This window comes from Lissotriton helveticus, chromosome 6, assembly GCF_964261635.1.
Source record: "Lissotriton helveticus chromosome 6, aLisHel1.1, whole genome shotgun sequence".
In the NCBI taxonomy this organism is placed as follows: Eukaryota; Metazoa; Chordata; class Amphibia; order Caudata; family Salamandridae; genus Lissotriton; species Lissotriton helveticus.
Window position 1 is genome coordinate 1,133,197,636 of NC_136067.1, and position 26,767 is coordinate 1,133,224,402.

Consider the following 26,767-nt stretch of genomic DNA (forward strand, 5'->3'; position numbering starts at 1 on the left):
ATGTGATCTTGGGGAGGGATGTCCAATATGAGTCTCTCTGATGCGTTTTGGATGCGTTGGAGTTTTTTCTGTAATTTTGTTGTGATTCCGGCGTATAGTGTGTTACCATAATCCAGTCGGCTCGTGACCAGTGGGTGGGTGACAGTCTTTCTTGTCTCGAGGGGGATCCAGCGGAAGATCTTTTTGAGAATGCGAAGTACGTTGAAGCAGGAGGATGAGACTGCGTTGACTTGTCTGGACATCGAGAGAGAGGAGTCTAGGATGAAGCCAAGGTTGTGTGCGTGATCTGTGGGTGTGGGTGCTGTGCCCAGTGCGGAAGGCCACCAAGAGTCGTCCCAGGCAGAGGGGGAAGATCCTAGGATGAGCACCTCCGTTTTGTCTGAGTTGAGTTTTAGGCGGCTATGTTTCATCCATTCGGCTACTTCTTTCATGCCTTCGTGAAGATTGGTTTTGGCGGTGTTAGGGTCTTTGGTGAGGGAAAGGATTAATTGGGTGTCGTCGGCGTAGGAGATGATGTTGAGGTTGTGTTGGCGCACGATGGATGCAAGTGGGCTCATGTAAACGTTGAAGAGGGTGGGACTGAGTGATGATCCTTGAGGTACTCCGCAGATGACTTCAGTGGCCTCTGAGTTGAAAGGGGGAAGTCGGACTCTTTGAGTTCTCCCGGCGAGGAACGAGATGATCCAGCCCAAGGCTTTTCCTTGTATGCCGATGTTGCTGAGGCGTTGTATAAGGGTGCTGTGGCAGACTGTGTCGAAAGCGGCGGAGAGGTCGAGTAGAATGAGGGCCGCTGTTTCTCCGTTATCCAGTAGTGTTCGGATGTCGTCTGTCGCTGCAATGAGGGCGGTTTCGGTGCTGTTTGGCTCGGAACCCGGATTGAGATGGATCGAGGGAGTTGTTGGATTCAAGGAAGGCGGCGAGCTGGCTGTTGACGGCTTTCTCAATGACTTTGGCGGGGAAAGGGAGGAGGGATATGGGTCAGTAGTTTTTAAGTTCAGAGGGGTCTGCTGTGGGTTTTTTCAAGAGGGCGCTGAGTTCGGCGTGTTTCCAGCTTTCTGGGAAGGTGGCAGAGTTGAACGAGCAGTTGATGACATCACGGAGATGGGGTGCGATGGTGGAGTTCGCTTTGTTGAAGATGTGGTGGGGGCAGGGGTCGGTTGGCGAGCCAGAGTGGATTGAGTTCATTAGGCGGATGGTGTCTTCAGTGGTGATTGGGTTCCAGGCGCTAAGGTTGTTAGTTGGCGGAGTAGGATCTGAGGGGGGTGGGGAAGGTTGATCGCTGGGAGTGTTCTTGAAGCTGTTGTGGATGTCGGCAATTTTGTTGTAGAAGAAGGAGGATAACGCATCGCAGCGGTCTTGGGAGGGAGTGATGTCGTTAGATGCTGCGGTGGGGTTGGTGAATTCTTTGACAATGTTGAAAAGTTCCTTGCTGTTGTGGGTGTTGTTGTCGAGACGATCCTTGAATGCTGATTTCCTGGCGGATCGAATCATTTGGTGGTGTTTGCGGGTGGCTGCCTTGAGGGTGGCCATGTTGTCGGTGGTTGGTTTTTTTCTCCATGTTTTCTCCAGGGAGCGGCATAGCTTCTTGGATTTTTTAAGGTCATCATTGAACCAGGGAGCCTTTTTGCTGGCTGATTTGATCTGGTGCTTTTTCAGGGGTGCTAATTCGTCAGCACTGTGGGTGATCCATTGCTTGAGATTGGTGGCCGCTTGGTTTGAGTCCAATGAGAGGGTGGGAGGGTTTTGGTTGAGTGATGTGAGGAGTTGGTCGGAGGTGATTTTGTTCCAGTTTCTCCGAGGAATAGGTTGTGGGCGGTTGTGGGTCAGGGTGGTTTTGTAGCTGAAGTGAACACAGCTGTGGTCCGTCCAATGGAGAGCTGTGGTGCGATCGAAGGAGATGTGCTTGCTGGAGGTGAAGATAGGGTCAAGCGTGTGTCCGGCTACATGGGTGGGGGTATCAACAAGTTGTTTGAGTCCGAGATTAGCCAGGTTGTCCAGAAGGGTGGAGGTGTTGCTGTCGTGTTTGTTTTCAAGGTGGTAGTTGAGGTCTCCTAAAATAATGTAGGTCTCGGAGGCGAGGGCATGTGGGCTAACAAAGTCAGTGATGTCATCGCTGAATTGAGTGCGGGTTCCTGGAGGCCTGTAGATGAGGGTGCCTCTAAGTGTGGTCCTAGGGTCGGTGTGGATCTGAAAGTGGAGATGTTCGGCGGTTGCCAGATTATCGTCGGAGCTGGTCGTGATTTTGATGGTGTTCCTATGGATGATGGCGATGCCTCCTCCTGTTTGATTGGTGCGGTCTTTTCGGATAATCTTGTAAGCGTCCGGTATGGCTATGGCGATGTCGGGTGCTGATGATGTGTTCGTCCATGTTTCTGTCAGGAAGGCGATGTCCGGTGACGCAGTGTCGAGTAGGTCCCAGAGTTCGGTTGCGTGTCTGTGGATCGAGCGGGTGTTCAGCAGGATGCACTTCAGGCAGTTAGAGTCGGAGCTGTGTATGGAGGAAGTGGAATTGGTGAGGGTCCTGAAGCAGTTGAACTTGCAGGAGAGGCAGGTGAATGGGCCGTGGGTACGTCCTGGGGTGGCATTGCAGCATTGTGGTGTGCGTCCGGGGTTGAGGGCGAGGAGAGTTGCGGCATCATATATGAATCTAGTGGATTGGGTGCGGCGGGGACCAGAGGGTCTGGCGCTGGGCGCGGTCCAGGCGCGGACGGGCGGAGACGGGCTTACCTTTGGCGCACCTTCGGCGCGACCGCTGCGCGTGGACGCTGCGCGTAAGTCCATTTGTCTTAAATGGAGAGTGGAGGGGGCAGAGCGTGGGAGGGGCAGCTGGGAGGCGGGAGCGAGGTGTAGTGACGGTGTGGGAGGAGGGCACAACAAACAAAATGGCAGCAACAACAACAAACGCTGCAGGGCAGGACGAGATGAGGTACGAGCAGTGAAAACAGTGGAGCGCCTATGGGGAGAATGATGTACCAGTAGCTAGCGGTTCAGGCGCAATGTAAAGGTCACAAGCGCTAAGAGATATGGCAGTCCTTTATATAATGTGCACTTAGTCACCAAAACAATCTAGAGCCCAGCGGTGTGCAATGCGCAGGTAAATTAATAAATGTACAATGCACTCAGCAAACAGTGAAAGACAAAGTGTTACAAATGCCCAGCAGTTACAAATGCCCAGCAGCGCGATAAAATAAATACCAGTTGAGCAGTGCGCAAATGAAAGCGGAAATGAAAAAAGCACTAAGCAAATCGTAATACACAGAGCGAACAGTGAAAAACAAAGCGTTACAAATGCCCAGCAGTGCGCGATTATTCAATCTCAGGCAATCGTTAGATAATAGAACTTGGCAAAGTTAAAGCGCTGTGGAACGATACCAAGTCGGGAGGAAGTGGTGGGAGCGACAGTTTCTGCCGAGGACAGGACAGTCACAGCTCTCCACGATGGTTCAGACGCCGTGTAGCTTTAGTGGGTGGGAGGGGCAGCTGGGAGGCGGGAGCGAGGTGTAGTGACGGTGTGGGAGGAGGGCACAACAAACAAAATGGCAGCAACAACAACAAACGCTGCAGGGCAGGACGAGATGAGGTACGAGCAGTGAAAACAGTGGAGCGCCTATGGGGAGAATGATGTACCAGTAGCTAGCGGTTCAGGCGCAATGTAAAGGTCACAAGCGCTAAGAGATATGGCAGTCCTTTATATAATGTGCACTTAGTCACCAAAACAATCTAGAGCCCAGCGGTGTGCAATGCGCAGGTAAATTAATAAATGTACAATGCACTCAGCAAACAGTGAAAGACAAAGCGTTACAAATGCCCAGCAGTTACAAATGCCCAGCAGCGCGATAAAATAAATACCAGTTGAGCAGTGCAGTGCGCAAATGAAAGCGGAAATGAAAAAAGCACTAAGCAAATCGTAATACACAGAGCGAACAGTGAAAAACAAAGCGTTACAAATGCCCAGCAGTGCGCGATTATTCAATCTCAGGCAATCGTTAGATAATAGAACTTGGCAAAGTTAATGCGCTGTGGAACGATACCAAGTCGGGAGGAAGTGGTGGGAGCGACCGTTTCTGCCGAGGACAGGACGGTCACAGCTCTCCACGAGGGTTCAGACGCCGTGTAGCTTTAGTGGGTGGGAGGGGCAGCTGGGAGGCGGGAGCGAGGTGTAGTGACGGTGTGGGAGGAGGGCACAACAAACAAAATGGCAGCAACAACAACAAACGCTGCAGGGCAGGACGAGATGAGGTACGAGCAGTGAAAACAGTGGAGCGCCTATGGGGAGAATGATGTACCAGTAGCTAGCGGTTCAGGCGCAATGTAAAGGTCACAAGCGCTAAGAGATATGGCAGTCCTTTATATAATGTGCACTTAGTCACCAAAACAATCTAGAGCCCAGCGGTGTGCAATGCGCAGGTAAATTAATAAATGTACAATGCACTCAGCAAACAGTGAAAGACAAAGCATTACAAATGCCCAGCAGTTACAAATGCCCAGCAGCGCGATAAAATAAATACCAGTTGAGCAGTGCGCAAATGCAAGCGGAAATGAAAAACATCATCATCAACATCCTAGGCACACCACAAAAGGAACTCCACACAAGGTTATGTAAAATAACTTCTGTATTGTCAAAACACATCAGATAGAAATCACACATGTACATTGTGCCAACTGGCACGGGCAATATTCACAAGGGATTATTTACAGGACAGGGCCTCATGGGCCACTGTCAGAATCAACACTTTTAGAAATTAGAATAAGTATAGCACAAAATAACAGTTATATATCACAACCAGTAACTACTGGTAACAGGTAAGTACCACCTACGCAACCCTAACCACCTTAGGAGAATATCACGCAGGGGACCAGGACCTTACTAGGACCACCTGTACTGGAAAGAACAACCACCTAAGAATAAAATACATTTAGGGGTGTAAGCAAGAACACATTACACATGATGCATAAAAACATTCAGAGGTGTAGGGAAAAGGTATACACATGATGTATAAAAACACATTCAGCGGTGTAGTATTAAGGCACATGATGCATCATAAACACATTCAGAGGTGCAGGGAAGGAAAAACACATGATGCATAAACCAACACATTCAGAGGTGTAAAATCAAGGAAGACACATGATGCATAAAAACATTCAGAGGTGTCAGAACATAACTCAATAGCGCAAAAACACATGATGCATAAAAACATTCAGAGGTGTAAGATCAAGGTGCGTAATCATATTAAATGCATTACATTTCCTAGCACCATATCACATTGCGCAAAACTCACATTAGGCAAATACCATCACATAGATAATCACATTGCGCCTAAATAAAATCACATACCAGCCCCCATCTAATAAAGGGACTAAAGAGCTCTGTGTCCAGAATTCAGGGCGCGCTGCCATGCAGCGCCAGTCAGGGGTGCGCCAATGGCGCAAAACCTAAACGGTGCAGGTGCCCACTACTTGCTGGGCACCTGGGAACAACACAAGACCTAAACGGTGCAGCTGCCCACTAATTGCTGGGCAGCTGTGAAATAACAAACTTGCGACATGGGCTCTCAGTAGCCCTTCAAGTAAATTGCGCCACATGTTGGAGCCACACAGGCTCTGGTACTCGGCACACGTGGGAGCCATACAGGCTCTGACATTAAAATATGCCACCAAGAAATATGCTCCTAACCGGACAATCACGGGCCTTCTAGCCCAGGGAATGTTACTCCCCACGTTGGAGCGGCCCACTGACCCACGGGGCCTCTCTGATGTAGTGCCTCGCACCGGCACCGCACAAATCCATAGGCTCCCTCGTGGAGCAGAAACAGAACTGCCCACAGGAGCCTCTCGGGGCTCTAAAACAATTCTGCCCCTCGTTGGAGTCCCTCTCTGGGGGACTCGAAATCTCACGACTGCCCCCTGAGCCTCGGGGGCCACACAAGAATGCAGCCTCACTGGGGGAGTGGAGATACCGGGGGAGCGACCCGCTGTCTCTCGGGGCCGCTCAGGAACTCTGCCCGGGCCCTTCTGCGACCACCAGCGCTCCACGCGTTAGAGGGGAGGGGCGGGCACCGGCAATGTGCCCCGACGCCCTCCTCTCAGGGAACAGACCCCCGGCAACACTCACCGACTGCTGGGACGGGGGCTGCTCCTCCTTTCAAGCTGCTTCCCAGGCTTTGACGTGCGGCGGGGCGGGCACCGGCAAAGTGCCCCACGCCCCCTCCGCTACTGCTCAGCTCCTCCGGGGCTCCCTCCTCATGCCGCTCAGCTTCCCGGGGCTCCCTCAGCACACAGGAGCCCCGCATCAGGCCACGCTTCCTCTTCTCTTCCCGGGGCACCAGCCAATCCCAACGTGGCAGCGGGCGGGACTTCCACGCATAACCGGAAGTCCCGCCCCGAGTCAGGCGCTTTGGTGCCTGCCTTCCTGTTTTTGCGGCGCGAGGGCCGCGGCAGTGGTTTTAACGGGCACAGAGAGGGGTAAGCACCCTCGAAAATCAATTAAATGATAGAAGCGAGGTAGGCACTCGCTAGGGCGCCATACACGGGGTAGCACCCGAAGTTATAAAAATAAAGTGCATACGAAGCACTCTGGGGCACACAAAGGGCAGGAGCGCTCCCCTCAGGGAAAACCACAGCGCTCTGCCCACAAATAAAGCACTTCCATCGCGCTGGGGGCACTGACAGCCCCACAAGCTCCCAGAGATGACCCCTACATCAAGAAGGGTCCCAGGAGTCCTGAGGCATCAAGGAGGCAGCACAGCAGCTCCTAATAAGAGAAATCCTCCTGCAAAGTTCTTCAGGACAAGTCCATCAGGAGTCCAGGGACTGGGCAGGGCCCAGGGATTCCCCTGGGCCCAAGCAGCAGCACGCCCCTGGCAAGATTCAAGTCAGAAAACAAGAACAAATTGTAAGGGGACACAGCCCCTTTTTATACTGTAAATTCCTTTGTCTAGCAGGGTGCAGGCAGTGTGAGAACCAGCTAGAACTGGTTATAGGGAACTTCTTTCAGGGTGAGGGGCATAGGCGACAGTCGCCCAGCAGGAGGTGGAGCCAGCATTGTGGCAGTCAGGCACAGCCCTATTCACTCCTAGGTGCCATCTCCTCCCACTTTCCTGGCAGCAGATGCAGCCTTTCATCCACGGGCTGACTCAGACAACCTCCTGGGGCTCCCCAGCCCCTGCCACCCTCAAACCAGACAGTCAATCCACAAGCAGGCCCAGGCACTCTTGGGCCAGGCTCACCAGCCAATCACACGCCAGGCACAAATTACACAATTATGCCAACTTCTAGAAGTGGCACTTCTCCACTAGACACAATCATGCCGCATATACCATTGCGCAGCATTCAATCTCACAAGTTCGCACATACCAAACTCGACCCTGCACTCCCCACACATCAGGAACTACCATGGGCATACATATTCCCCATTCATTCCTATGGGAGGGCAGGTCACTCACCACACAGACACAGAGAGCTCACGCACTTTACACTGTACCACAGTGAAAAAGTGCGCAGAGGCCTAAAATCACTAACACCAGGTCACAGAAACATGCTAGGAAAAAGCAAAAAGTCTCGGGGTGAACCTGCCAAAAGGGCCAGGTCCAACACAACCCCCTTCCAGCCAAAACGCAGGGTAGACCAATCACTCCACTGATGGGCTTTCTTGCTTTGGGCGACAAAAACACGGACACGGGCCCGCACGGCAGGGACACCCTCCGGTTTTTCGCCACTCTGAACCTACATGGTTTCCTCCAAACAAGAACTCTCTGACGCAACTAGGATACCCCACTGGTACACACTAGTCATCCACAGCCAGGACCAGGCCCTAGGCCATCCAAATATCACAGGTCCTAACCAATCCACAGAGTGGGGGGCAGTAACCCCTGGCACACAATAGCCATTCTCCACTCTCCCTCTCAGTGTAGCTACAACTACCACTGATCCTTCAACCTAGGGACCACACCCTCAGGCTGACCAGAGGTCACGGGCAAGAATGCCCCACCCTACCTCTACTTCTGGGTTTCCGCACCCTCACAGGGAAGCACTCACCAGAACACAATTCTCCTACCAGATCAGGACCTCACTCCATCACTGGTCTACCACCTGGAAACTATTTCACTTCTGAGGTACAAAGAACACAGCACAGTTCCTCTTCAAGCAGGTGGGGGGACACAGCACACAGCAAAGCCCCCTTTCCTCCACCTTAGCGGAAACAACAAACTGCAGGTGAGCCCCAGATCACACAGCAAGGGCAACCCCCTCAGTCTCTTTAGCTGATCCACTTTGGTAGAGATTCCTCTGGACCTGGAAGCTTCCTAATCTCCCAACCTAGGATCTAAACCCTCAGGTTGCACCGGGGTCAGAAGTACACCGTCCCTCTACACCCCCTTCCAGAGTTCTGCACCCTCCACTTAGGAGCGGTACTACCCAACACCAGGACCGCCGGAGTTCTGGTTACAGACACTCCCGTCCTCTAGACACGGGAAGATCCTCCTCAAATGACGGGTATGTACAGCCTAGGCCCCTGAACTGGCGCTCCCTTAGGGAACCCTCCAGGCCCTGAGACAGGGTTTCGGGCCAACGTGGGACACACCGTCCCACACTCACTCCGCCTCCACTGAGACAGGACGTGAGCCCCTACACCCCTACCATCCTAATGGGACCTAGCTGGGCTACACATGAACCTCTTCACCTACACAGGATCATCAGATACACAAGCCACTACTTTTAGAATCACTCTCCTAATGCCTCTGCAAGACATCTAGCACACGACCAGAAATCCACCTTCTTGTCCAGTGCCTCTGCAGGACCTCCTGCACACCACCAGAGGTACACCTCACGTGCAAGCTCCTTAAAAAAAAAAATCACACCATCTCCTCCAGTTCAACACAGCACTCATCCACACCCCCCCCCCCCCTCCAGACTGGCGAGACAGTTCCTCACTGCCCCTGACTCTCAACCTGTACCCCTCTTACTGAGCACCAGGCACCATACTCTGGGAACTGGGAATGGGACTTCACGCACTGGACACATTTAAGCTGCCACCACTGGATCCTACCATACTGGGGAATCCAGACACACACACTACACTCAGGGGATAACCATCCTCCCAAGCAAGCCATTTCTCCTCCACACTCCCTCTCTTCCATCTACCCACTCAGGAACAGGAAAAGGGATTGGCCACTGGACCCAGCAAGGGATTCCTAATCTATGGGAACCTCCCCCTCTACTGGCGTCCCGCCCTGTCATTTTCTCTCATCTGCCACTAAACATAAAGCGCAGATACATCATCTGAAAATGACACTCTTGAGGAAAAACAAAATCATAACAATAATCCCAAACATGTGACTATCTAAAAAATGCAGAGTTTTGTAATGTAGCCAGCTGTCTCTGTGGCACTGCGCAAACACAAGTCCTAATCCGCACCGCTGACCAACAATGTTAGAACTGGCTATTTCTGGTAGGCTGAGGCTGACGCCAAAGCCCAGCAGAAACCACCATTCTAGTTAGGGCGAGGGAGTCACACACCAAGATAACCCCTGCTCACCCCCTTGGTAGCTTGGCATGAGCAGTGAGGCTAAACTCGGAGGCAATGTGTAAAGCATTTGCGCCAGCACACAACAGCAACAACATCCTAGGCACACCGCAAAAGGAACTCCACACAAGGTTATGTAAAAATAACTTCTGTATTGTCAAAGCACATCAGATAGAAATCACACATGTACATTGTGCCAACTGGCACGGGCAATATTCACAAGGGATTATTTACAGAACAGGGCCACATGGGCCACTGTCAGAATCAACACTTTTAGAAATTAGAATAAGTATAGCACAAAATAAGTTATAAATCACAACCAGTAACTACTGGTAACAGGTAAGTACCACCTACGCAACCCTAACCACTTTAGGAGAATATCACACAGGGGACCAGGACCTTACTAGGACCACCTGTACTGGAAAGAACAACCACCTAAGAATAAAATACATTTAGGGGTGTAAGCAAGAACACATTAAACATGATGCATAAAAACATTCAGAGGTGTAGGGAAAAGGTAAACACATGATGTATAAAACCACATTCAGCGGTGTAGTAATAAGGCACATGATGCATCATAAACACATTCAGAGGTGCAGGGAAGGAAAAACACATGATGCATAAACCAACACATTCAGAGGTGTAAAATCAAGGAAGACACATGATGCATAAAAACATTCAGAGGTGTCGGAACATAACTCAATAGCGCAAAAACACATGATGCATAAAAACATTCAGAGGTGTAAGATCAAGGTGCGTAATCATATTAAATGCATTACATTTCCTAGCACCATATCACATTGCGCAAAACTCACATTAGGCAAATACCATCACATAGATAATCACATTGCGCCTAAATAAAATCACATACCAGCCCCCATCTAATAAAGGGACTAAAGAGCTCTGTGTCCAGAATTCAGGGCGCGCTGCCATGCAGCGCCAGTCAGGGGTGCGCCAATGGCGCAAAACCTAAACGGTGCAGGTGCCCACTACTTGCTGGGCACCTGGGAACAACACAAGACCTAAACGGTGCAGCTGCCCACTAATTGCTGGGCAGCTGTGAAATAACAAACTTGCGACATGGGCTCTCAGTAGCCCTTCAAGTAAATTGCGCCACATGTTGGAGCCACACAGGCTCTGGTACTCGGCACACGTGGGAGCCATACAGGCTCTGACATTAAAATATGCCACCAAGAAATATGCCCCTAACCGGACAATCACGGGCCTTCTAGCCCAGGGAATGTTACTCCCCACGTTGGAGCGGCCCACTGACCCACGGGGCCGCTCTGATGTAGTGCCTCGCACCGGCACCGCACCAATCCATAGGCTCCCTCGTGGAGCAGAAACAGAACTGCCCACAGGAGCCTCTCGGGGCTCTAAAACAATTCTGCCCCTCGTTGGAGTCCCTCTCTGGGGGACTCAAAATCTCACGACTGCCCCCTGAGCCTCGGGGGCCACACAAGAAAGCAGCCTCACTGGGGGAGTGGAGATACCGGGGGAGCGGCCTGCTGTCTCTCGGGGCCGCTCAGGAACTCTGCCTGGGCCCTTCTGCGACCACAAGCGCACCACGCGTTAGAGGGGAGGGGAGGGGAGGGGCGGGCACCGGCAATGTGCCTCGACGCCCTCCTCTCAGGGAACAGACCCCCGGCAACACTCACCGACTGCTGGGACGGGGGCTGCTCCTCCTTTCAAGCTGCTTCCCGGGCTTTGACGTGCGGCGGGGGCGGGCACCGGCAAAGTGCCCCGCGCCCCCTCCGCTACTGCTCAGCTCCTCCGGGGCTCCCTCCTCATGCCGCTCGGCTTCCTTTTCTTCCCGGGGCTCCCTCAGCACACGGGAGCCCCGCATCAGGCCACGCTTCCTCTTCTCTTCCCGGGGCACCAGCCAATCCCAACGCGGCAGCAAAACCGGAAGGCCTGCCTCGAGTCAGGCGCTTTGGTGCCTGCCTTCCTGTTTTTGCGGCGCGAGGGCCACGGCGGTGGTTTTAACGGGCACAGAGAGGGGTAAGCACCCTCGAAAATCAATTAAACGATAGAACCGAGGTAGGCATTCGCTAGGGCGCCATACACGGGGTAGCACCCGAAGTTATAAAAATAAAGTGCATACAAAGCACTCTGGGGCACACAAAGGGCAGGAGCGCTCCCCTCAGGGAAAACCACAGCGCTCTGCCCACAAATAAAGCGCTTCCATCGCGCTGGGGGCACTGACAGCCCCACAAGCCCCCAGAGATGACCCCTACATCAAGAAGGGTCCCAGGAGTCCTGAGGCATCAAGGAGGCAGCACAGCAGCTCTTGATAAGAGAAATCCTCCAGCAAAGTTCTTCAGGACAAGTCCATCAGGAGTCCAGGGGCTGGGCAGGGCCCAGGGATTCCCCTGGGCCCAGGCAGCAGCACGCCCCTGGCAGGATTCAAGTCAGAAAACAAGAACAAATTGTAAGGGGACACAGCCCCATTTTATACTGTAAATTCCTTTGTCTAGCAGGGTGCAGGCAGTGTGAGAACCAGCTAGAACTGGTTATAGGGAACTTCTTTCAGTGTGAGGGGCATAGGTGACAGTCGCCCAGCAGGAGGTGGAGCCAGCATTGTGGCAGGCAGGCTCAGCCCTGTTCACTCCTAGGTGCCATCTCCTCCCACTTCCCTGGCAGCAGATGCAGCCTTTCATCCACGGGCTGACTCAGACAACCTCCTGGGGCTCCCCAGCCCCTGCCACCCTCAAACCAGACAGTCAATCCACAAGCAGGCCCAGGCACTCTTGGGCCAGGCTCACCAGCCAATCAACCGCCAGGCACAAATTACACAAATATGCCAACTTCTAGAAGTGGCACTTCTCCACTAGACACAATCATGCCGCATATACCATTGCGCAGCATTCAATCTCACGAGTACGCACATACCAAACTCGACCCTGCACTCCCCACACATCAGGAACTACCATGGGCATACATATTCCCCATTCATTCCTATGGGAGGGCAGGTCACTCACCACACAGACACAGAGAGCTCACGCACTTTACACTGTACCACAGTGAAAAAGTGCGCAGAGGCCTAAAATCACCAACACCAGGTCACAGAAACAGGCTAGGAAAAAGCAAAAAGTCTCTGGGTGAACCTGCCAAAAGGGCCAGGTCCAACAGTGAGGAGTCTGCGGTTAGAAGTATCCATCAGCAAAACAAATTGCTGCTCTTTCTGGTGGATATTCAATATACCTGCAGATTCCTCCCAGCTCTTCCCCATCTCTGTTCTGTGGAATGGTCTCTTTTACCATATGAAAATGCCTCAAATTAGAGATCCTTTTCTTAAGTGCTACAGTGGATCTCATAGGTAACCATACAATTTAATTTTGTATATAATATATTCAAGATAGATTGTAAGATATGGAAAAGGTAAAGAAGGGTTTGTAAAAAATACCTAACTTAATTAACAATGTCACAGACAGTCACACACATAAAAAACCCCAACAAATAATATTAATCACAATTAACACAAAATAACTGAAGTGAGTTTGCTATTGTTTCTTAAGTGTAATTCTAAAATAACCTAGAGCCCCAGTTAACATAATTAGTCGGTCTAGAGTGCATAAACATCCATACAATAGGTCCCAAGTGCAAAGAAACACAACAAAAATGAATAACAAACGCAAAAGTATATACAGAAAGAATGAACGCTGTTTGAGCATCAGACAACCATTCAACATGATTACATCAATAGTTTACAGGAAATAGGCAATTTTGTCTGTTTGGAATGTTGACGGCGTTTCGACCCACAACTGGGTGTAGGGCTCTCATCTGGACTGGCAATAGTGGGGTATCCTGTGTTAACAGAAATGAAAAATCAATAAGGGAGGCAGGGGTTAGCAGGTGACTGTGGAAGTGGGCCCTAATGGAAGGATAAGGCATGCAGGTGGGCATGCTTACTATTGATGAATGGCTTTGGGGTGAGAGGAGGAACCTTAATTAATTAGGCGAGGCATGCACAGAGCGCATGCTAAGGAGGAGTATACAATTACCTAATGTTACTTGCAGGAAAAACGAAGTGTCCGCACCGCTGTATGCTACGAATCTAGGTGTATTTCAATAAATGCCTGCAAAACTGAGACTGGAAGTGGGAACGAAGTTGTGAGTTTACTCACTACCAGAGAAAACTGTAGTGAACTGTGCATAATATATAATCACCTAATGTTACATGCAGGAAAAACAAAGCATCAGCATTGCTGTACGCTCTGACTCTAAGTGCAAATCAATAGTTGCCTGCAAAACAGACTGTTAAAGTAAAACCAGATTGTGAGTTACTCAAAAACACAGAATACTGTAAAGGACTTTACTGTGATCATGCAGCGACCCTAGGCAGCTTACTTCGATAATGAGTGTGGAGGCACCAAAAAGCGGTGCTTGGAGTGGTGGGAGAGCTGAATGGGCTACTCAGTCACACGCTTTGGACTACGCTTGCTCTTGGGCTGGCAGAGTGTGGAGCGGTGAGACCGTGGGAACAGAGGTTTCCCCTCCGTGAAGCGCGTCTCAGTAAGCAAGCACTTGGTCAGCGTTGCTGAGGCCGGGGACGCGAGACGCCGTCTCTTCTGTCAGAATCGGTGACGTGAAACGCCAGGCTCGATACGTATTACTACTCTTTAGGGGGCATGGCCAGAAGAGCTCTCCACTGGTGGTGGCGGCACGCACAGCTCAGAGGACTCTCTTATGGTGTTACCTACAGTAGCTGGAATGTGAATGTGAAAAACATTTTCACAACCAGATCCATGTGGATACAAATTATGTGGTGGAACCTGCTACGGTGGGGAAGTGACTGGGGCCTAGTCACACCTTTTAGAAATTTTATAAAATGGGATAAAAGGAGGGGAAGTGCAGGCGGCAGTATTTGCATTAAACAGTGATATGGGTGCACAAGAGACAGAGGATCTGTAGATCCAAAAGGGCCAAGCTAACATTAAGCATTTCACTCACATGGTAAGCGTGGTTACCATATTGTAAAACAATGCACATGAACATAGGTCATGGGGAACATGGGACCATACATGAAAATATTATAGAAGAACAATATAAGAATTTGTGCAATAGAATCCACATTTAGGTATACCTTGGAGAAAAGGCAGAAAGTATAGTACATGGAAACACGGGGCCTCTGAAATATTGGCCTTATTGGTTTTGGGAAATAAAGTTTCTTCAACGGAGTTCAGTCATTCAGTGGTCGAATTACAAATGCTGATCCATTTGCTTTCGAATATCTGGTGGATCAAGGCGAGGTTGCCACCACGAGAATGGATCTTGGCAATATCCAGAACTTGCCACTTGATATCGTCAGCGTAGCGTTGTTCCACCATATTATGTGGTACCAGAGGGGCTGTGAGGATCGTGCAGCGAATCCTGCTGTGCTGTTCAATGAGGACCTTGATGGGTTGCGTTGTTTGCCCTATGTAGATTTTATTGCAATAAATGATATTGGTCGAGTTACAATTGGAGAAGTCCTTTAGAGTAACATCAGTTGGTCCGTGCATAAAACCTTTAGTGTTTGTGGTGTAATTACACACCACACAAGTGCCACAGTTGTAATGGCCTTTGATTGGGGTGCCACCCCTCCATGCATTGTCAATTATATTTACTCTAGTGGTAGTAGGGCCAGCCAAGTGCACCAGATGGTCCTTACATTTTTGTCCCATTTAATAGAAAACATTGGGATGTCCGTGGATGGGTCAACGCTCAGATGATGTGCTCATCCAGAGGTGTTATCCACAACTGATCATGAAATACGCATTTATGAGAGCCTGGTACTGTCATTGCGACAATATATTGAGCCCAACTGAGAAACCTGAGTGCAACAAACATACTTGTGTCTCCACCTTTTCATTCAATTCACACAAAGTGATAGCTTGTATCAGAATACACTGGCACATCATCCAGAGCATTCGAAACAAAACTATAGTTGCAAATATACTATTTCTTAGCTGTGGTATTTAAATAAACAGCAAAAATAGGACATCTCAAAATTCAGTCACCATAGAGTTCGAGTTCTTGGTAAGTGAAACATAAAATTATTAGAGAAAGCAAGGCAACTACAGGGATCTAGAAATAAAATGTTTATCTGAACTATGGATCTCAGAGTAAAGATAAATGCAAATAAAATGATGGTGAAAGGGAAAAATGAAGAGATCTACCTGGCTAAACACTGTCACTCATCCTGACTAGTCTTAACTGGCAGGTGAGTGTCACAGACTTCAGATTGCCCCTTGCAAGTAGAGCCGTGGGTGACACCAGCATTACATGGTGTGCATATGCAACTCTACTGAAGGTCATGCTTTCTGTTTGCTGTGACTAGTCCTTGATCTAAATCATTGACACCTCTACATTATGATAACTTTGAGTCACATCTGTAGTTGCTGCACTGTGTCTCTCTGTATGACTGTTCTCCAGTTATGGCTATTGAAGTATAAGAATTGTTTGGTGGTACCACTCTAGGAGCAGCTGGGAGGAGGACAGCCACTTATGCCTCTTTGTGCTTTGAGTGTTTGGTAGGGATTTAAAGTCTTGATAAATTAGGAGAACTAGTCAACAGTAGTCTGACATGTTTGATAATCATTCAGATGTCCAACTTGTGATTCATTGGAAACAAAAATCTAGGATGCTTTGCTGTGTTGAGTTAAACACTTTGCTGCACACCTATTCTCTGTTGAGCAATGTGTGTTTATTTCATTTAGGTGCTTTATAACTCTCCTAGTTCTGATTTCATAACTCCAGTTTTTTTCTTTCTGTGGGTGTTGTTGACCACCATTTGGTGGTATGTCCCCCTTTGTGACGTCAGATGGCACACCGAATATTCTGGGGCGCAGTTGCCATCTTCAGATTCTTTTTTCTTGAGAAAGAGAAAGTTTTTGAAGAAAATCAACAGAATTGCTGAAGATCACGAGAGGGACATCAACAAGAGAGAGAAAGGGAACCGTCTCTCTTCCACCTGACGGGGGACCTCATCTGCACCAGCCACATGGCCCGAAAGTAAAGGCAGATAGGGGTCATGGAAAATACCCCCTTTAAATTGTGGCCCAACTGCCACCACAGTTTGCCCAGGGAGAGACCCTACGAGGTCTACTATCTCTGTCTCTTGTAAGACCACAGAGACGAGGATGTGCTGCGTTCATACCCAAAACACTTAAAGTGTGTAGAAGACAGGGGCTGGAACACTAGACCGCCATTGCCAGCTCTCAGAGGACATAGGTTTCACTGAAGGTCCTCGACTTGTCCAGCGACCATGAGAAGAACATAGAAGTAGTTGAGACAGCGCATGGAGGGGAGTCCGACTTTGAGATCTATGCAGCTGACGCAGAGTAAAAAGAAGTGGCAGAGGATGCTGAAAAGAAGCCTAAGGTAATAAAACCGCCAAAAGGGTCTGCCCCAAAACCCTTGGACAATTAGTCTAACAAGGCAGACTTGGCATCTAAACACTCCTCGAACAAAGGTCACCCGAAACCCAAGAAGCCAAATGGATCCAGACCGAGGGATACAGATGGAGGTAAGACACCGTTGAAACCTATGACAATTCCATCCGCTTCAGAGGGAGCGAGAGAGAAGACCAAGGTTCCAGAGGCAGTAGACCTGCCAAGGCTTGAAGTTGAAAAAAAGAAAAGCCCCAAGGCCAAAATGGCTGCAGCCTTGCAAAGGAAGAAGGAGTTCTACAACTCCTTGAAGGATTTCGGATCCCGGTAAAGCCTTTGACCGAAGATGACCAGTCTACCTTGGAGGCCCCATCAACACCAGAACCTCACGAAGAGAAACAGGAAGAGTTCTACAAACTCGAGGAAGCTAAAGAGGCAACAGGCTTCGAGGAAGAATCGTGGCATGACCTAGATGCTGAGTCCCCAGAAGAAGATGTGGACAATTACCCTTCGAGGCCATCTCCACCAGATGATCTATCCCTCTACAACAGTCTCATAAAGAGGGCTGCAGAGACTTTTGGGGTCTAAATAGAGGAGAAAAAAGTAGACTCTGGTTTTCTCCTTGAGACCTTAATGCCATAAAACAAGAGGAAGCTTATCTACCCATGCTCCCCTGCCAATTGAGCGAGGGAAATGAGGCATTCAATGAACTAGCCACTGCAAGGGCTTTTACACCCAGAGTAGAAAATAAATTTAAGCCATGTACTCAAGATCCCAAATACATCCAGGGAAACGTCCTGTGGATTCAAACACTGTTGCTACTGTCAGGAAGAGAAACAATGTACATACCTCCACAGGTCCCCTGGCTGAAAAAGAAAGTGATAGACTGGACCTGGTGGGAAAGAAAATGGAGAGGGAGGCTGCAACACAGTGGCGGATTGTCAACTTCAATGCCCTGTTAAACAGGTATGGACATTAGCAATGGGATGAGATGGAGTCCCTTATGCAACACCCCCCAGAAGAGTACAAGTACAAAAATAGGGCCAAGGCATTGATGCATGTGGGGAGAAACATTGCAAACACGGGCCTGAGATCAGCCTTGGATGCAGCAGACACTGCCAGTAAGCATATGTGCATGGGCACCATGTTAAGACCAGAAATACAAGCCTTTATAATTAACATGCTGTTAAATGGAGGCACCCTGTTTGGACAGGCGGTCGATGAATCCCTGCAACAACTTGAAAAAGATAACAAGACGGCAAAGGCAATGGGGGCACTACAATTCAGGGGTTTGTTCAGAAAAGTAGGAATAGTATCCCGAAGGCCCAGTGGCAGAACACCATTTACAGGGGCCAACAGCAAGTACAGGGCAGCTCACACCAAGCCAGGCGACAAAATCATTTTCCAACAGTGGGACCACCCTGCTGGGCAGCCCTTTCGTGGACGAGGAAGGGTAAGAGTCCAGATCGCTCAGAAGGGGAGGAACAGCAGACATGTAACTTGCCCAACAAAAGCACATGCCACCACAAAACACGAGAGGGAGGCAGGATAGGAGATTACCCACAGTAGTGGTAAACAAAATAATCACCTTAGACAATTGGATTTTGAATATGATACGTTTTGGATACTACATAGAATTAATGAAGGAACCACCACAAATTCCCCCAAAACCAAAGAGGTTTCAAGGAGAAGAGATCATACAACTCAGAAAAGAAGTGAAGGAACTCTTACAGAAGAAAGCCATAGAAAGGGTACCAAAAAGGGAAGCAAACAAAGGAAACTACTCACTTTACTTCCTGGTTCTGAAACAAGATCTAACTTGAAGACCAATCCTGCACCTCAGATTCGTAAACAAATGAATTTGTACACAACACTTCAAGATGACAACACTCCAAGGTGTAATCAAGCCCCTAAGGAAGGGGGAATTATATGGCAGCTTTAGATCTAAAGGACACCTACCTACACAAACCTATGACCCAAAACACAAAAATATTCTTCGTTTTGTATTGGACAAGGTGCACCACCAATTCACAGTGTTACCATTCGGCATAAAATCAGTTCCACTGGTCCTCACAAAGTACCTTGCAGCGGTAGCAGCACACCTAAGAAGAAAAGGTATCCATATCTACCCATACTTGTAGGATTGGCTATTAATCCGTTCCGTGCTCCCGTCAGCGGAGCACTACCTCGCGGGTGGAGCCCTGCCCACTCAATAGAACACCCGCCCCGGAAAAACCGCCACGATTAAGGCGTTAAGCTACAATCAAAACAAAAATGGCAAAAGGATACTCAAATAGCGATCACCACACTGCAACGACAGGGCTTCACCATATACCACAAGAAGTTGTCTACAGAACCGGTAAAAGTGTTCCTGGGAGAAACCATAAACTCAAGGACAGCACGAGCATACCCAGTACCAAAGATACTAATGGCGATCACAGAGCAGACTGACCTCTACCAGAGGGATCGTTCTCTGACATTGGGGACTGTCATGAAACCACTCATAATGCATGTGAGACTGCACATAGGCCCCTTCTAGGAATGGATCTGCAACAAATGGTCAATAGCCACCGGGAGTTTGGAGGATCTAGTGGTTGTCGCAGCAAAATACAAAAGGAGAAACAATGGTGGAAATCAAAAAATGTCACCTTAGGGAGACCATTTAACACTCCACGGCTGACCTTCAACACCGGTGTAAGCCTACAAGGGTTGGGGAGCACACATAGGAAACCTGAAGGTATAGGGACAGTGGAACAGCACAGATGTGCTGAAACACATCCACTACCTGTTTTCCTAGACCTGAGGTACACATAAGAGACAAGGCTGTACTAATGCAAACAGACAACACAATAGCCATGTTTTATCTCAACAAACAGGGAGACATAAAATAGTCCCCACACTGAACAAACTAGCCCTAGAAATATGGAAATTGGCAATACCAAGGAAGATCTTACTACAAACTGTCCACCTACCAGGATACAGAACATGGAGGCAGACAGACTATGCAGACAAGAAAACCGCTCCCACAAGTGGAAACTCAAATAAAAAACACTGTAGAAGATATTCAAGGTCTGGAGGAGACCAGCGATAGACCTGTTCGCCACAGCCAGAAACACAAAATACCAACACTTCTCCTCCAGTTTTCAACACCACCAGTGAGAAGGGAATGCCCTGTCAGTAATCAGGTCTGGGAGATTTGTACTCAATTATCCTCTGTTTCCCCTGAAAAAGCCAGACAACCAGGGACAAAACTCCTCCTCATAGCTCCACAGTGGTTATACAGACCTGATACTCTGACCTAATAGAGATGTCCAGGGGACAAATGATCTCAATCAAAGCAGAACCGGATCTGCTAACTATGCAGTCGGGGAGAGTGTACCACCCAGAGCCAGCAACTCTCAGCCTAGCTGCCTGGCTCCTGAATATCTAGAATTCGGGAATCTGAAACTACTACCAGGACAAAGGAAATCCTAAAAGGAGAAAGAAAGCTACCACCAGAAAATGTTATGCTGCAAAGTGGAACAGATACATTCACTGGTGCACAAATAACAGAAATCTGGAGACCGGGACAAAACAAGAAACTGTATTAACTTACCTCACTCACCTGTTAGACACCTGGTTAACCTATTCGTCCGTGAAGGTACTCCTGGCAGCAATAGTAGCCAACACCAGGGGCACTTCATGTAATATTTTTTTCACATCACCAGTGGTGAAGAGATTCTTGGAAGGAGCTAAAAGGATTGCACCACCATGATCAGTTCCAGCACCTTTGTGGACTTTAAACACCATGCTCAATCAATTAATGATAAAGCCGTTTGAACCTTTGAACAAGACAGATTTCAAATCACTCGTACTCAAGGCAGTGTTTCTAATTGCTGTCAGATTACTATACAGAGAGAGTAAGCTACAAGCACTAACAATCCAGGAACCATACCCGCAAATACAAAAAGGTAGTTCTCAGAACTAACCCACAGTTCCTACCCAAGATGATAACCCACTTTCATGTCAACCAAAACATTCAGCTACCATCCTTCTTCAAAGACACAGACAGAAAGGGCCCTACACATGTTGGATGTAAGGAGGGGTTTAATGTACCATGTGCAAGAAACAAAGAAGTTTTGTAAAGGAAACTGGTTGTTTATCTCCTTTGTCAACGGTTCCCCAGTAACTGAATGAACAATCTCAAGATGGATTGTGTAAACAATACAGACTTGCTGTTCAAATGAGGGGATGACACTGCCTATTTGCCCAAGAGCCCTCCCAACAAGGAAAACGGTACAACACTAGTGTTGCTAGCAAACGTACCCATGGACACTCTGTGCAGCAGCGATATGGTCCTCACCGCACGTCTATGCAAAAACTTATTTTGTGGATATTCAGATGAACAAAGAGGCACCGGTGGGAAAAAAAGGTACATACAACACCTGTTTGTTAACACTTCCACATTTCATTCCTACCAGCCCATGAGAAGGGATACTGCTATATAATCTAATGCAGAGCATGTGAATCCAGAAAATAATTCATACTGCAAAATTAAATGCTTACTTACCAGTAGGAGTAATTTTGCAGCTTGAAACATTTTCTGGATTCACATGCGACCTATCCATCTCCCCGAAAATGGGAGATGTTGCAACCAGGTGGGGAAGAAATAAGCAACGAGGAAGTATATACCAGAAAAGCAAGAAAAATGAATCCGAAGATGGTGACTACGGACAGGAACATCCACGGCGCCATCTGACGTCACACAGGGGATGAACATTTTATCAATTGGTGGCCGACGACGCCCACAGAAAGGGGAAAAAAATACATTTTGGACCCAACCACTAGATGGTGGAATAATGCATAGTATGTGAATCCAGAAAACTCTTTAAGCTGCTACACTACTCCTGCTGGTAAGTAACCATTTAGTTTCTACTTCTGTATAGTTGTCTTTCAAAGCACACTTTCTTTTATTGGCATCAACTATTTACTGTATTAATACAATCTTGCTTTTGGAAATATTGTGCTTGATGCACAAATGAGTGAATATCCTTGGGGTCTTGCTATTCTAGAATCTTGGGCAGTCCGAGCACTCCTTTTATAAATTCATTAAACTATCACTAAAGACCTCTCTATCCTTTTCCGAGATAGAGGTTTTGATTTTGTCACTCTATAATACAATAAAACGTAAATTTTCATTGAGTAAAGACACTTTGTCAGGAATCCTTGTTTATTAATAATAAAAGTAGAGCAGAATTTTCAGAACCAACTTTGTCAGCACCCTGTATTTTAAAGCAATACATTTTATTTAGTGCATTTAGTGGAGTTGCATCTGGTAACGCTGAACAAATATGTCCATCCTTTACGCAGGAGATTACTTACCCTTAACAGTTTTAAAAACGTGACACGCTATATCGTGTGCTCTACTCAAGATCTTGCATGTCGTGTTTTTTTTAATTATGTTTCAAAATGAGGTGAAGAAAGGCTATAAAATCCTTTCAGATATTATTTGGAGGAACAGTAATAAAAATACATTTTGAAAGGCACTTTTCAATTCTGTTGTCTAAAAAGGTGATTTTTGGATAACCAAATGTTGTTTTATTAGGCAATGTACATTTAGTATTAAAAAGTTAATTAAAAACACCATTCACATATCTTCCTGCAATAGCAAATATTCCATGACTATGATGGTGGAGACCTACTATGATAAATGAGAACTGTTTTGGCTGGCTATTTGGAGATAGGTGCTGTGTTAATCTGTATTGAGAATAAGCATCTCCTTGGCAACTATAGTCAATGAAAGAAATTGTTCCTGCTAAAGTATTTTGAATGTTTCCCTTCATTGTTGATCAGGAAATGCCAACCAGAGCTTCACTCTATGTGGACAATGCGCTGAGGCCCTTGCAGCAGCTTCAGAGTGACTACAAAGATTTACTAAAGGAGTCCATCAGAAATGAATGGCTACAAGGAGCTCTTTCAGAAAGCACACAAAAGTAAGATGAATATAAAATGTTTGATTACTTCAACTGAGTTTTTACTTCCAATAGAGTTATATATGAAACCATGATATTTAATTGCTACAATGTAAAATGTGGTAAAATATTGTAATCTGATAGACTTCTAGCTGCAGATTCCTTACCTTTGAATTTCCCAGGCGTCAGGCTGGATCTGGAAACCTTTGCTCGAGCAATACCCTTTGAGCGCGCCGTCTTGTGGCTCAATTCTGCTCCGCTAGACCTTGTCGGTAAGGCTGGTTATGACATCGCAGTCACTTATATAGGCGCCACCCAGGCCCGCGAACATCAGTTCTTTTCTTTCCACCCAAGTTAAGGGCCTATCTAAAACGTTTTTGACAGGCCTTTTTTTGACTTTTTGTCGACTTTGGAAAAAAATTCAACATTGTGTGCGAGGATGTCTTCACGGAAGACAGGGTTCAAACCATGCGGTGCCGGTCACCGCATGATGTCGGTTACCGCCCCCCACCTCATCTGTCTCTGGTGTCTTGAGCGCGACCACGATTCGAAGTCATGCTCGGACTGTCAGGCTATAATTCCCAAGGCCTTGCAAGAGTGAGCTATGAATCCCCTTGAAGCCCATCCGTCTACACCATCCTGCGAGACTCTGCAAAGGTCGCGGTCCCGATCGAAGAAGAGGAGGCCGCGGGACCCCTCCTGGAGCCCCAAGTTCTCTTCATCAAGGTCATCTGGATACTCTGGATAGAAGGAACAAGAAGAAGAAGAAGTCCAAGCGGACTTTATCTTAACCTCAAACGTCTTCAGTGGATTGGATAGTTCCAAAGATACTGGCATGTTCTCTCTGCCAACTGTGGCTACGGGTGAGAGGGCATCTTATGCCATGGTGGTTGAGGGCTGCCGAGGTCCTCGGACTAGAGTTGCCCTCCGTGCAGGTCCGGGCTAATCTCCTTACCGAAGTGCTTCAACCTGAGCTTCCACCTCTGAACTCCTTTTGCCCTTCAATGGGGCACTAACTTCTAGTCACGTGGTTCAAGCCTAGCACAGGGGCTGCAGTGAATAGGCAAATTGCACACCACGATCACCCAGCTCCGGGTGACCCAAAGATCCTTAGCCAATATCCCACCCCTGAAAGCTTGGTGGTTCAGGCTTCTACATCCCAGGGTGCGTTCCCTTTCGCCCCTCCAGGTAGGGAATCCAATATGGTGTATTCATTTGGGTAGGAAATGTTTTCTTCCTCCAGACTGGCATTGCGGTCGGGGAATGCCGCATTCTTATTCTTATACCGTGTCTCCCACTCCCTTTGGGAGATGGTTGCGCAAGTGCTGCTACAAGTCCCGGAGCAGGCCCAGGCTGTGCTCTCTCATGTCGTTAAGGACGGGAGAGATGCACCAACATTTACCATAAGGTGTGGCAGATCGATTTCTTCAACAGGGGCCTTGAAGTGCCACGCTTGGCTTAGGACAACTGGTGTCTCGGGCGATGTCCTGGGAAATTTGATGAACATGCCCTTTAATGGATCCTGTCTTTTTGGGGAGAAAGCAGACTCTGCCCTACTGAGGTTCCAGGACTGTGGAGCTATGGCCAGATCATTGGGCCTCTCTTCTACACCTCGTGGCCGGTCTATCTCTTGCCCCTTTCAAGGATGGAGGTTCTAGCCACTTGAGCTCTATCACAGTAACTGTCCTTTGCAGACTTCCCAAGTTGTCCGAGGACATGGACTCGGTTTATTCCGACCAAGGAATGGAAGCCAAAAATCGTCAGCCACCCTTCCCTCGGCAGCCGCAGTTTCCAAGCCCTCCTACTCTGACTCTGCAAGACCCAACAACCCACCACACCACTCCAGTTGGTGGGAGAATCCATCATCATCTTCCCCGCTGGAGGTCCATAACATCCGACAAGTGGGTCTTGCAGATCATTCCGGAGGGCTATTCTCTGCCTTTCCTTTCTTTTCCACCTGTGATTCTGGCAAATCAAGAACGGCTGGCGGAGGATCCTTTAAAATTGCTCCAAGAGGAAGTTACAGCTCTCTTGGCCAAGGGAGCTATAGAGAGGGTCCTGGATTCAGAAGTAGGGAGTGGCTGTTATTCCCGCTACTTTCTGATTCCGAAGAAGAACAAAGGGTTATGGGCCATTTTAGATCTTCAGACAATCTCTTCCTCAAGAAAGAGAAGTTCACTGGAAGTGACTGACAAATTGAATTTGTACTGGTAGGTTCCAGAGACCCGATGTATTTCACTGACAAACTAAATGTCATTAATTTGGATTGTTTGAAGTTTGAAACTCAATAAAGAAAATATTAAAAAAAAAGAAAAAAGAAGAGAAGTTCAAGGTGCTTACTCTAGCTCAGGTCTTATCTTCCCTAAACCAAGAAGACTGAATTGTAGCGTTGGACCTGCAGGATGCATATTTTTACATCTTGCCTGACCACAGGCGTTGCCTGTGGTTAAAAGTAGGATGCGAACACTTTCAGTTTACTGTGCTCTGCTTCAGCCTTACAAGTGCCCCTCTTCAGTTCACCAAGGTGATGGCGGTCGTCACCTCTCATCTGAGAAGGTTAGAGGTGTCAGTCTTCCCCTACCTCGACGACTGGCTGTTGAAGGCATCTTCAGACTACGGTGGACTTCCTGCATTCGCTGGAGTTCTCTACAAGCGTGCCAAAGTCATACCTCACTTCTTCTCTGATGCTCCCTTTCTTCAGAGCTGTTCTGGACGTAGTGCAGTTTCGGGCCCATCCTCCTGAGCAGCGAGTCCAGGATATTCAGGTTATGAGTCTGATGTTTCAGCCTCTATCCTGGATTTCCATGAGACTCACTCTGAGACTGTTTGGCCTCATGTCCTTCTGCATCCTGTTGGTAAAGCATGCCAGGTGGCGTATGCAGGCTCTGCAGGGGTACCTGAAGTTCCAGTGTGCACAGCATCAGGGAAATCTCACAGACGTGGTCCAGATTTCTGAAGGAACTATGAGGGATCTGCAGTGTAGGTTGACTAACCACAATTGGGTCTACAGCAGACCCCTCTCCCTTCCCCAACCAGAACCCACAGTAGTGACAGATGCGTCACTTCTGGGATGGGACGGCCATCTGGGAGAAGTGGAGATCAAGGACACTGGTCTCCGGTGGAGTCGGGGCTCTACATCAATTTGTTGGAGTTTCGAGCGATTGATTGGCATTTAAGGAATTTCTTCCCTCTGTCAAGGGAAAGTTAGTGCAGGTGTTCATTGGACAACACCACTGTCATGTGGTAGTGCAACAAGCAGGGCGGGGTGGGGTCATAGACCCTTTTTCCAGAGACCCGTGTCTATGGACATGGCTGGAACAGCAGGGTATAACCCTGGTTGTTCTACACCTGGCAAGTTCTCTGAACACCAGTGCAGACAAAGTCAGCAGTCGATGCCTAGCAGATAACGAATGGCGTCTTTAGCTGGAGTAGGCGCAAGGTCTCTTTCAGCAGTGGGGAGAATCTTTGTTAGATCTGTTCGCCTCCGAAGAGAACTCGTGTCAGCAATACTATGCCCTGGAGTTTCCAAGGCAGCTATTGCTCGGCGACGCCTTTCAACCTGAGTGGAGCTCACTCCTGCTGTAGGCCTTTCCGCCCATACCACACCTGCCTAGGGTTCTGAAGAATATCAGGAACTACCAAGCCCAAGTTGTTCTTGTGGCTCCTGACTGAGCGGGGAGAGTCTGGTATCCAGACCTTCTGAGAATGAGCATCAATCCTCTGATCAGGCTGCCCTTTCAGGATGATTTTCTGTCGCGGCAGCAGGGTAGGCTCCTCCACCCGAACTTGTCAACTCTGCACCTATGATTTTGATTAATGAAGTTTTAACAATGTATTGGATGAGTTTCATTTTTATGTATGATGTATTTGTTTATCCAATGTACCTTTGTGGATCTTTTGCACTTTATGGATCGATATAAAGA

General features: G+C 48.3%; 1 protein-coding gene across 1 annotated transcript in view; it reads left to right on the forward strand.

Moving 5' to 3' along the window:
* Positions 1–26,767, forward strand: part of COG2 (component of oligomeric golgi complex 2) — a 358,467-nt gene that overhangs the window by 304,005 nt on the left and 27,695 nt on the right. The window contains exon 16 of the mRNA XM_078648793.1: positions 22,726–22,865. Coding sequence (XP_078504919.1) covers positions 22,726–22,865 — 140 coding nt within the window. The remainder of the gene's footprint in view (positions 1–22,725; positions 22,866–26,767) is intronic.